At 44.0% G+C, this 13075-nt stretch overlaps 1 protein-coding gene across 16 annotated transcripts in view; it reads left to right on the top strand.

Moving 5' to 3' along the window:
* CADPS (calcium dependent secretion activator) overlaps positions 1 to 13075 on the top strand; it is a 205922-nt gene that overhangs the window by 86187 nt on the left and 106660 nt on the right. For all 16 annotated transcript variants that reach the window (XM_077786159.1, XM_021537240.3, XM_077786156.1 and 13 more), the window contains exons 7-8: positions 7678 to 7789; positions 11670 to 11809. In XM_077786159.1, the coding sequence (XP_077642285.1) occupies positions 7678 to 7789; positions 11670 to 11809 (252 nt within the window). The remainder of the gene's footprint in view (positions 1 to 7677; positions 7790 to 11669; positions 11810 to 13075) is intronic.

Here is a 13075-nt window from a genome sequence, read left to right as displayed (position 1 = left end):
GCACAGAGCATTTGAAAAGCAGCCATCTTTTAAATCATGGAAAGTAATAATGCAACATTTTTTCTTTTTTTTTTTTTTAATTTTCCCTGTTAATACCCAAAAGATTGTGGTGAATAGCACTGCCACAATTGCACATCCAAACCAGCTGAAGGATTTCTGCAGCAGAGTCCAGCCTGGGGTGCAGTAGTCTTGGAGGGGTGTGTGATGCTGGGCTGGGTGCAGGCAGGGTGGAGGGATATCTCTGGGGCAGGAATGCCATCTCGTGGCCATAAATAGCTATTATGTGATTTTAAATCCACCTCCCATCCCTTCTTCCTTCCTCATGACACTTCCCCAGTGCATAAGTTATTCTCAGGAAACACAAATGAAGCTGTATTTTCTGCATAGCAAATATCATCCCTTTTTGGGTTCCTAAAGCTGTGCTGTCGGCCTCAGCATCTCCTCTTGGCTGCAGTGCCCCGTGCTGGCACTGGAACAAGATCCATGGGGAATTGTGTGTGAGCCACAAGCAGATCAAGAGCAGACCTTTGCAGGCTTTGCTTTGCTGCAGTCTCTGTCAGCTTTACCCTCATCCTTCTGTGCCTTGCACACTCGGGCACAGATGTGATGCTCTCTCAGACATATTTCTCTCTCAGCCGGCGGTGTAGTGCTGCCGTAGCCAGTTTGAGGATGTGGGAGTTGCAGCTCCTGGAGGGAGAGATGGTCTGGTACTGCTGTCTGCATGATGTTAAGCAAGATGGTGCCTGTGTGTGTGTGACACATACATTGTGTCTCAGAGCTGTGGAAACAGAAAAGGACAGACTATGAGGTGCTCAAGGTTGGAACACCTCCTTAGCTGCTGTAGAAGGAGCCCAGTCTTAGCAACACACTGTCTCTGCTCACCTTTTGAATAAGACCACAGTGCTTTCTACAGTGGTGTCTTTGGGAGAAGAAGTGCCCATTTTGTAAGCAAAATATTTACCAGTGATGTTCTGTTTTAGCAGAGGGAGTGTTCCATGCTTGGCAGGAATTAAGATACCATGAAAAACAATGGATTCACAGAACATCCTTGGGTTATCCCATCAGAGCAGAACATCAGTGCTCCTTGCAGAGATATGGCCTCACTCAGTGTTCCCTGGCTGCAGGGAAGGCAGGTACAGCCTCGTCTGCCAGTCAGTGCCTGCAGGAATGCAGATTTGTCAGCACCTGCACGGGAGCTGCATCAGTGAAAGCGCATTTTAAATCACTGCAAAATCTGTGCAGGAAAGTCTGGGAGGAATCAAATCTGTTTGTGCTGTCACTCCCACTTCAGCTCAGCTTGTTCCGAGGGGATGGGACTGAAAGGCTGTTCTGGCAGCTGAAAGGAAGGGGAGGAAACAAATGTAAACAAAAATAGGCTGTGTTGTCAATCTGTGTCTGATGTCTTTGGTTATTCAGTTTTGAAGGTGAGTAAACACATCAAAGTTTTACTGTGGGAGGAATCCCAGAGGAGGCTCAGCAGCCCCTGAATATCAGATGTATTATGGATGCAAACCATCCTCCGTGCATTTCTACAGGCAGAATGGAAAGGTGCCTTTCTTAGCACCTGAGTGGTATTTCCTAGCCCAGGATGTTCCTGCATGAGCAATATATATATGCATCTATATGTGTTCTTTGAGATGTTAATTTTAAATCTTTTTGGTGAATATGCAGCAGTCACCTCCAGCACACTCTTATAGCAGTGGAAATACAGGGGCTCTCTATGTCAGGCATCACTTCATCTGCTTCCTGCCTCTAAATTGGGATGAGGCAAATTAAGGCCTAACTCTACTGATTTAATTAGATCTCTCCTTATTGCAGTAGCAGGAGCCCAAAGCAGGTGAGTGAGGCACATTTACACATACTACAGTCCCCTAAATTTGTGGGTTTTCAACTGAAGTTTGTAGTCCTACTGTAGGAAATCACAAACTGTTTTGTAGCTGTCCCCAGCACAACATCCCCAGACTGGCAGTTGTTTATGACTTTCTCCTGCTGTAACAGACTTGTGTGTGTTGTGTGTGTGCATCCCACAGCTCTCCAGGTGTAAGACCCAGCCTGTGAGCTTTCTTGGAGTGCCTAAAAAAGCCAGAATTCTTCTGTGCCTTTGGGCTTTTTCAAAACCCAAGGACACAAACGAAAAACCTATTATCCATTGCCATTACCCACAAGAGATGCAAAGAATATGTATTTTCCCACAGGCTTTGGGATGCCCTGCTTCTATTTATTATGGCTTTGTGACCCAGCTAGTGCAGGTGTGAGCCTCTGCTATGTGTGACAGGCACATCTGTTCTGCCACATCCCTGCCAGTTCAGTGCCTCACCTGCACTGCTCCCTACAAGGAACTGTCAGCTATTCCAGCCTCTTCCAGCCATTATCTAGCTTATGGTGTCCCTAGAAGTTCCCAAGCACCCTTTTCATTAAAAAAAAAAACCAAAAAAAAAAACCAAAACAAACCAGGTATTTTCATCCCAGTGGGATTAATGCCATCCCTGCATGAGGGTTTGCTGTTGACCTGAGTGAGTCTGGGTGTGCTCAGTTATGAACTATTGCCTCCATGTATGAGCAAGGGAAGTTCAGATAGATCACTTATAATTGTGGTCATCAGCCTCCAGTTCATGTTTCTGAATGGCTGGTATAGATAAAGCATTAGAGAATAGAGTTCAAATCTATCCTGTGTGCTTCTTCATAAATAGTTAACTGTTAAAGACACTTCAAACCTGTTTGTTTTCCTCATCACTTGTGTCTCTAGGAATATGTAGAAAAGAAACACAGCTTAGCATTACAGTAGAGGAGAAGGTGCAGTAGTCCATCAGCTGTGTGAAGGTAGGTTAGCTCAGTGCCTGGTGTGCTTCTGCTCTAACTCTGTTTTTCCCAGTGCTCAAGCATGGGCATACATGATTTATGGCCCAAGATTTAAAGGTCTCTTCTGGGAGGGGAGGAGTGTGCTAAAGTAATAAAACCATCATTTGTTAGACAGGATTTCTGGGAGAAATAAATTGAGACTGTATGTAGCATTTCAGTCTCCAGTGATGATGTGGGATCTGAGCTCTCCATCCTCAGAGCAGGATCCAGATCCAGCCAGGACCATGACTGGGCACCACAGTAAGCTGAGAAACTAAGACTGGGTTAAAAGCATCACACCACACAAGGTGAAGCAGTCACCAAGCCCTGGCAGTGTCTGTCAGACTACTCTCTGTGCTGCCCTCTTGATGAACTTCCCTTCACCAGCCAGCTCACCTTGGAGACCTAGCTACAAGGACACCAGGAGAGACACAGACATGTCAGAAGAGAAGAGATGAGGGTTGTAAATAAAGAGAAGTGCATAAAGCACAACCCTCTCTGCCAGCACTGCACAAGGGAGGGAGGCAGCCAGACTGGCCAGTCATTGCATCCCCACCAGATCCCATTCTGACAGTAGAGGACAGCAAGGGAAGGACAGCTGCCCTTTCAACTGTTGTCCCAAACATGATCACATGTATTAAACACCTTTCAGCTGGACCTCTGTGCCCTTGTACAGAGCCAGCTGGCTGTGCAGGAGGGTAGGTGATGCTGCTATGGTTTTGGTGACCCTGCAGGGATGGGAGCAGCTTCCTGCCATGTCCTGCCTTCCCAAGGACATGTTCTTGTCTTGGGAGGGAACAGGCACTGCTGCTGAGTTGGTTAATTCGGGAAAATTATATTGAGCAGGTGGTTCAGTACACTCCTGCAAACGTGGCCAACATGTAGGAATATTATTCTGCAAGATTTTTTTTTTACTGAAGTGGTGGATTTATGGGAAAAGTCAGAAGGGAAGCATGAAAAGAAACTGCTGTGGCCAGTGAGTGTCATGCACACCTGGAGTGAGCCCACTGAGGGGACAGCATAGCTCTCCTTTAGTACACATTTTTCCTTTTCTTTTCTGATGTTTTTATGTTTATTCTGTGCAAGCTTAAGAGGGATAAAAGATATCCTCTGGTAATTTTGAAGCCCATGAGAAGTGGTCATAGATGATGTTTAAATGTCCCCCCTGTGGAAAGCACATGGCTCTGCAGCTGCTCTCCTGTTAGCCTGGTTAGCAGGGCTGATTCATGGCCCAGCAATACAACCCAGTATTGCACTTGTTCATTATTTATATAAATCACAGGCATCAATGTTCTGGCTGCATCAAGTTAGAAGAGCATTGGCAGAAGAAGGGTGACTATTTTAAATTAGGCAGGGGTTGAGCAGACTTGCTGGAGGGCACAGTATATGACTGAACAAATTTAATTAATTTTCCTGAGTATTAAATGTGTATGTTAGCTTTTAGAAAGGTCAGAGGTGCTAAAATTGTCTTTAGAGGAACTTACATACTTGAGTTGGACAGAAATTACTAAATCAGTGTCTCTCAAGGACAGCTGAGAAAATTGTAGCCTTACTCATATCTCAAATAGTATTTCAATCATTAATTTTAACTCAGCAGTGCCATAGTGTTTTAATGTTGTCTTTTTAGCTATGTGGTAATTAACTTTATAATTACTATATCTGCATTTTAGAAGCCCTCAGCCCTACAGCCAAAGATCAGTAAAGCTCTGCACTTCCATGGGGTGATGGCAGTTGTTTCTGCAGTTATCTTATGGCAGGAAAGGGTAAGAGCTTGGTACAGCATCAGTGGGAGGAAAGTGGTCTTACAGATTTTGGCCATAAATTGGGAAGGGCTGGATAGCACCAGCTTCAAGGTTTTTAAGATCAGCAGTCCAGGACAGATGAGAGCAGCTAGGTCTGAGCAACCTGGCACCTGCATTGGCAATGGCATCACTGCCCCTCATGTGTGAGCGAGGACAGTGTCTGTGACAGCTCTCAAATGCTCCTGAAATCCAGGTGAGACCATCCTTCAAATGCTACATGAGGCTATGCAAATAATGGAAGACAAGAGCTGACCTTTGTTACTTATTGGCCACTCACACCCTCTGGATATGTGTTATTTTTTGTTCCATTCAGATAAAATGCTAGCACTTCAGGCTGTTTGGTCAGTAACTGTGATGACACCTCTAGGTGAATCTGCAGACACAAAGTCTACAGTGATGATCTCCTTATTGTGCTTGTAGAAGGTAAAACAAGGGCCAGCAGCTGTCAAGTTTGCACCTGAGGCATATTTCAACCTCTGGCACTTTGCAGCCAGAAGAGTTTAGCTGCTTATCCTAAATTTGATGCCTAAACAGAAATCCTGGAGACAAAAGTAGATCCTGGTGATAGCACTGGAACAGCACAGATGCCATAAATAGGGTGATGGTTCTAGTAAATTCTCTGTGCACAGCAGCATTTCTTTATCAGTTCCAGACTTTGGGATGCACTGTCCAGTAAGAAATGCTGAGCTGAGGGGTTCAGGCAGGATTCAGGTAGTTAATACTGTCCTGACTGAGGAAGTACTGTCAGTATTGTTCTGCTTGTGTACCTTTTTTGTGGTGTTTGTACATCCATATGTATCCATCTGTATGTGTGTATCCTTTTGCCCAGAATAATACTTGTTTGTCTGCATTTGCAGATGTTTTATTGTTTTGAGGTGTCAGCATGGGTTCTGTGATAGGGGGACAAAATAGCATGGCTACTTCATGGCATTTGTCCACGATGGGTCCCAGTGCACTTTCCCAACAAATTAACTCCTGCAGTGATAACCTGCTTAATGATTGAATATGGAAATGAAATCATTACACTGTTAGTCCCTCAGAAGATCTTAATACCTAGCTACTGTCCAGAGATTATTTTCTGAACAATAATTTAATACACAGCCCAGATAAACTGGGTACTCAGATTGAATACAAATGATGTTTCAGTGACATGAATTATGGCCTTATGCTGAGCATCACTATGGCAACTAATGACATCACCACAGGCTCCAACCAGCACAAAACTCAACTTTTGATGGTCTCCATTTGTTGGCGCAGATCTTTTCAGGGCTTTTAGGGGTATGAATATGTAAGCACCAGTGTTGTCAAGGGTTTGCTATGTATGTTTGCTGTCATTTGAAACATTTATTCTCTTTGTGGTTAATGTTGTTCCCATGAAGGAAACCTAATGAAAATTACTGTTTGTATTTGGTTAGTAACATTTGTTGATGACATATGGTCTGGGAATGCTTCAGCAAATAAGAGCTTTTTAATAGTAAACAGAGATACGAGTTCTATAAAGCAGATGCTGTCAAAATACACAGTGTAAGGTTGGATATTTTCTTACTTTTGCCTCTTACCCAAAGCAAGATAATCTTCCTCCTTTCTCTCCTGGTGACAACACAGTTTTTTGAGAAAACACATAACCTATGACCTGAATCTGTGATTAGAAAATTAAGATGTTTCTTGCTTCTTACCCTTGAAATATTTTTAGGTAGCTGATGGCTCACACAGATATGATATAAAGGATCTAACTGGACCTATAGTGCTGTAGATAATTTAAGCCAAACCTCTGCTGTCTGGCACTGGTGGCGGTTTGATAAATCATCATAAAAAACAAAACATGCCAAGCAGTGACACCAGGAGAGGAAGCTTCAGAGCAAAGATGATGAAGAACCCACATTTGTTGTCAGCTCTATGCTGAACACACTCATCTGCTGAGCTCAATTGGACAAGATTTGCTCAGTGGGGAGCAAAGCATAAACTCATACCCCTAGAGAACAAGGAGAAGATAATTATTTTTACTGATTATTTTCCAAATGCTAAACCTGCAGCTTGGTGTTTATCTTTGAGGAACATCCAGTCACTGGACCATGTCTTCTGAGCCTTTTGAAGGGAACTGCCTTTCTTCAGCAGAGGATCTAGTTTGAGATCAGCCTAAAGTGAGAAAGTCATTAACAGAGTGAGGGGGAATAGAAGTGGTTGGTGAGTTATGGTGTAATCTCTCATCTAACTTACAGCAGTGTGTTCCACCACATCTCTCAGAGGTGTTGCTCATGGCATACTCTTGGCAGGGTCCCACATGGAATGAGTTAGTATTTTCCCTGCATTTGGGCAACTTGAGATTGCAGAAACTTGTAGATGTCCTCTAGAGACGTGTGTCTAGAGGCTGTGGATAATTCAGCTTCCAAAGCACTCCTTTCCAAGCCAGGGAATGACTCACAGTGTACAAATAGTAGACAGTGGCTCATGGTGTAGTTGCAGAGGTGGTGTCTTCCTGGCCACTGCAGTCCCACCCACAAGGAGCTGGTGTCCTGCTCTGTAGTCCTAGCAAACTAGGATTACTCCAGACATAATGGCTGGAACTTAAACTTGGCTTGGGCTGAGACTTGGAAAGCGACCCAGGTTAAGTTGCAGTTTCTTCAGAAAAAGCAAACTTCATTCTCAGCCTGGAAAGGAGAGGTTAATTAGCCAAGAGAGGAGCACAGGCATGAATGATTACAGACATCCTGGGTGCAGATGTCTTCAATCCTCTACTTCTCTTGTGACTACACAGGCTGGCATTGCAGAAGACATTGTTATTTCTAACTAAGAAAGTTCTCTTAAACTTGGTTTCGTGCTGCTCCCAGATGCTCTCTTTATTTCCCCAAAGGATCATAATGGATTTTCCAAACATCTGTCCCACATTTCCCAAAGAAGATAATTAATACCCTTCTCATTCACACAACCCAACCACTTTGGCTGGTGTCAGACACATTTTAGGTTAACTGTTTGATGCCTGAACAGTGTTGCTGCTGACCTGCCAGCTGAGCTGAACACCTCTCTGTCCTTTTCACAGCTGGGGCACCCAAGGAGACTTCACGACAACCCATGCACTTCCTGCAGTGAAGGTGAAGCTGTTCACAGAGAGCACAGGAGTGCTGGCTCTGGAGGACAAAGAGCTTGGGAGGGTAAGAAAATTTTGAGTTTAATAATGTTTCCTTCTGGCCCTGATTTTCTAGAGAAATCTCTCCTGTACAGAAATATCTTTGGAGCACAACATGCTCTGCTTTTTTGCCAAGCTTCAGGAGAGGGAAAGAAACCAAGCTCTGCACTGCTGGAAAGGAGTGCATCTCGCATGCTGTCTTTGTTGTGAGTTTTTAATGGCAGCATTTCAGCTGGCTGTGCCTGCTCTGAGCAAAGCAGAGGATCTTGTGTGCAATATTGGTAGTCCGGAAAGCCTTAAAAGTTGCTTGCGGAAATGGACATTCCTGAGGCAGAAAAGGGGATTATGCTGAAGAAAAGAGAGGGGATTTAAGTTTGGCAAGGGACTGCTAAGTTTCTCTCATATCTGCTGAGCAGCCGGTGCACGGTTTGAGCTTTTGAAAGCACTGGCTGAAGTACTCCCTGCAAAAGGCTTGGAGCCCTGCTTCCCTGGGCATGGATGGTGGCTGAGCTGGAGGCTTCAGTGGGGCTGGACTGGGGAGTGAAACATGAGGGTTCATTGCTCTCATCAATGGTGTTAGTAGCAAAGAGCTCAGATTCCCAGGGTATTGGCCACAGAGCAAATCTTCCCATCTCTGCCCCTCACCTGTGGCCACTAAACCAGTGCCCTGGCCCTGGTGGCCACTGATCACTGCAGCCCACAGCTCCAGAATATCTGTGGATGGCACTTTCCTATGGCTCTGGGACACTGCACTCGTCTCCATGGATCTTGTGCAGCTGTTTAATTTGTGTTGGCCCCAGGCAGAAGTGGCAGCAAACACCTTGCCATGACTTCCTCAGCTTCTCAGGCAGAGATCAGTATGGTGATGATTCCATGAAAATCAATTCAGGGTAAGAGAACTTGACACGTTCTGTCATGGCTCAGCATGACCCAGGTGATCTCCAGGGGCAGCCTGGGCTCTGTCTGCTCAGCCCTGCAGCACTCCTTGCTCTCTATCCTGCCTGTATGGCTATGGCTAAGAAATCCAAACAGTATTTCCAGTTATGGACTAACCTGTTGGGGTACTTTCTTTCTAACTCTATGGCTGTTTGTGCCTTGACAAGGAAGAGTCTCTGTCCATTCAACATTTTTCCTAATTAACATGGTTTTGTTAATCCTGTTCATAAAAGTGCAAAACATTCTCCCAGGTCCTAGTGAGCTGTTGATCTAAATTTATAGCTTTATTGTGGAGAATGCTGTGTGCAATTTTGTCTCATGTAATTCATGTCCATTTTAATTGTGTTTTCATGTTCATGAAGTACCCTTTGTTCTTGCACTTGAGAGAGAGAAAAGCAAAGCTATTCCTTCTTTTCTCCTCTCAATCTTCTCTTCAAAGGGAGTCACAGCCCCTTCAGACTTTCTCTTCTACACCTTGATCCTTCCTTTCTCCCTGTCCTCCTTTTTTTGACAAAGAGGATGACCCCTCTAGGCTGCAGTACTACAGCTGAAGACCTACAATTGTTTTGCTGCACAACATCATAATATTTTCAGGATTATTTTCAAAACCTCCTACTTCAAACAGCCTGGCACCCTGCCTTTATCCCCTGTGGCATGCTGAGCAGAGCTTTTCACCCAGCCAGCCACGCTGCCATTCAGGGATTTTCCCCTGAGTGGTTACACTCAGGGCAGCCCCTCTTGCTTTGTAAGTCTTGTTTCCACTGGCAGCCATGAGCAGTGCTGACTTTGCTGGTCTTGGGAAGCAATTAGCTGTGCATGTTGTTCTGAGAAAGATGTCAGCACCCAAAGCAACCCCTTCTTGCCCTGAAAAGCTGATGAGCCAGCCCTACCAATGTGCTTTAATTCCCAGTCCAGCGGGAAACCATCCCTCAGTCCTGAGTTTCTGCAGCCTGAAGGACATAGGCCAGCAGTGGCAAGTGTGGGGAGCTGGCAATGATTCCCCCTGGCCCGTGGCCACCAGTGCTTTCAGTCGGCCAAACTTCAAAGGGATGCTCGGTGTACCCGGAGTGGCCGAAAGATGACGCGTGTCTGCTCGGGCTGCATCAAGATTTCTTCTTTAAATAATAATGAAACAGGGAGCGTGTTAAGCCCCTGGTTTAGCTGTTGGAGTGGGCAGGAACCTGCCTGCATGGAGAGAGCAGGAAAGCAGGTTTTATACACAAAACACCCCTGCTCAGCCGCCCTTTGAGCAGTGGCTTTGTGCTCTGCCAGGCGGGTATAAAGCCCACTTTCTATTGCGAGTGTTAAGTTGGCAGCCGGCCGCCACTCCTCAGCTCACCACTTTTATCCAAGGGAGAGCTGAAAAATGCTCTCAAGCCCTACACTGCTGAATGGGCAGCTGAAGGCATGGGAATACATCCTGACCCTATTGAAGCCAATGGCAGGGCTCCCATGGATTTCAGCCATGCCAATACTTCATCTACTGAGGGCAAAGAGGCTGTGAATTGCAACACCACTGAGAAAAGTTTGTGTCTTTTGTTGAAAAAAGAGCTAGAAATCAAAGCAGAGAGCATCCCAAACACACAGAATGGCTGCTGCCTCTCTAAGAGATGCAGCTTAGCACAGGTTGATGTTCTTGTATGACCTGCCTGACCCTAGGGTTCCTTGGATTCTGCTCAGAGGTGGCATCTGTCATGCTTCTAACACCCCCTGCCTCATGTGGAGAACTCATTTCTCATCTTCAGGATTTGCTTAAATGTGTTTTTTTCCAAGAGTGATGCAGTACAGACTGGTGTTGCACAGTTATCTGTGTGACTAATAACAGCTTCAGATTCCTGATAGAGGAAGCAATTCAATAAAGGAAGTGATAAATAACATTAATGGATAAGGGTAAAGTTGAGAATCTACTGATGTTTACCTCAGGCTTTAGAGGAGGCAATAAAATAAGTGTTAGAGTAATTCATCGGAGGGTAATAGCATCAATGATATTTTGGTGGAAAACAGCCCCTAGATTTTTGAGTCAGCAGCAAAGTTGAAGGGCAGATGAATACAAGATTATAGTCTGGGCTGGAGTTTGGCAGGAGCATAGACTAAGCATGAGCAAGAAATGAGTGATGGCAGCGCACCAGTTAATGAGGGTGAATGCTGCCATTTGTAAGAATTGTGAAACAATTTGCTGACATAAAGATTAATGGATTTAAAGAAGATTCATCTCACTATAGCACAGTGGAAACTTGAATGAATTTGTACTCGGCAAAGTCACCTCTGAGAGTGAAAGCATCAGAAGGGGAGCAGTATAGGAGGAAGGGGATTAGGCCACCTCAGAGCAAACATATGGAAATACCAGGAGAAGAACCATCTTCTTCAACATGTGGTGCTGTCCTAGGGGAATACTCTGAATCTCACTCTCCAGGGAGCTGCTCTGCTTTGTAGTTTTTAATGAATGAGTGGGAAAAGCACAGCCATGATCAGGAAAGACTATTCACCCCTTGGAGCTTTCAGTTTCTTTGAGCCAAGTGCTCGCATTGGTGTTCATCTGCAGTCACTGGTGTGGTGTGTGTGTGCTCCAGCTGGAGACCCTCCCAGCATTTCCTGCTGTATGAAGTGGAAGCAGAGTCCTGCAGCCACTCATGTTATGACGTGGGATGCAGATTTTATCTGCTGTCATAGCTCAGTCAGATGTTCCATCCTGAAATTATAGGAACTTATCATGCAGTTCTGTCTGCACAGCCCTGTGAGCTGATTGAGGAGCCTAACAATATATGACCTAATCTCAAAATAATAAGCTGTACTTTAAAAAAGCAATAAAAAGCCATCCTCGCTGATGGGGATAGACATATCTGGATTGACTTCTAGGACAAAAGTAGGTCCTGATGTATTTCTGTTGTTCTGATGTATTTCTGTTTCACATTAAACCCCATTTTATGAGTAATTTTTCCTTCTAACATTGTTTGTTTTAATTCTCCTAGGTTGTTCTCCACCCTACTCCTAATAGCCCAAAGCAGTCAGAGTGGCACAAAATGACTGTTTCCAAAAACTGCCCTGATCAAGATCTGAAGATCAAGCTTGCTGTGCGAATGGATAAGCCTCAAAACATGAAACACTCTGGGTAAACATTTGTCTCAATCTAAAGTAATTTTGTTTTGAATGTGCATTAGGAAATTTTGCTTTTTAAGATTCTCAAAGTGAAACTGTTTTTCTCAAGTTCACAGGAGGTGAAGCAGAAAGATACATATAAAAAATGGCATTAGTTCAGTCACTTATAGTGCACTTTCCATATTCTTAGCATAGTCCTTTTTAATGCATATGAGCCAAACAGTTTAAATTTTAAACAGTTTTCCTCACAGGAAATTATGTTTTTTTTCCTGTGAGAAATGATAGATGAACTGCCCAACTCTCTTACTGAGAATAATATAATTTTTAAAGTTATTCTGTGTCTCCCTGTATTGATTTCTCAAAACCAAAATGCCAGTGCACTTTCCACTTGAAATAAACCCCAGTGTGACTGGCATTATTTATACTGAGATAAACACCACAAATAAATAAATTTCACAATTGCCTGGAGTAAAACTAATAATTGGGAAGGTTAAAAGGGACATCTTTCCCCACCAGGAGGCAGTGTCAGAAGATCAGGGGCTAGAGGGATCCCTGACCACTTCTACCTTCACATAGTTACAAACTAGATCATCCTTGGGAAGATCTAGCTAAGGCCACTGGCAAGGCTCTGATTGCTCTTCAGAGCTGAGGATGTGACAAAAAGTTGAAACTGTCCAGGAAGCTCAGTGTTGGAAATAACTCCCCAGTCTGGTTTTGGTGCTATAAAAGTGACTTTATTTTGCTTTTATTTTCATAGCATTTTGTTAAATTCCATCCATTATTAGGTTATTTAGATCACTCATCTTTTCTAATTCCTCCTCCACCTGTCTTCTCTGCTGGTGAGATTGGAGCCAGTAGTCTTGTGTGAAGTTTAATTTTATTACCAAGATCTCAGGCACCAAAGCCAGAGAGGACAGATCCACTGTCATGTTTATTTCCCTGATCTCAGCTGATAGTAGGCCTGTTCTCCAGCTTTCTTCAACTAACATTTGATTTACATGATACTGCTTAAAACTCTGAGGTTTATACTTCTTGCTATGAGAACTGAGATTATCTTTCTACTGATGTTAGCAATAGCCAAAAGGACAACTTACTACCTTCTTCTTGAACTAGCCAAGGACTCAAAGCCCACATCAACATGACTTGGAACTTTGTGATTTAAACATTCACCAAGAGTATTCTAGATCTCTTCTGGCATAGGAAACCCCTTGCATAACCAAAAATGAAATCTTTTTTTCTATTTATTGAGCCAGAACTAAAGTAATTATAATGATACATA

The sequence above is a fragment of the Lonchura striata genome, chromosome 12 (genome assembly GCF_046129695.1).
Source record: "Lonchura striata isolate bLonStr1 chromosome 12, bLonStr1.mat, whole genome shotgun sequence".
Classification (NCBI taxonomy): domain Eukaryota; kingdom Metazoa; phylum Chordata; class Aves; order Passeriformes; family Estrildidae; genus Lonchura; species Lonchura striata.
This window is presented reverse-complemented; position numbering and strand designations above follow the sequence as displayed.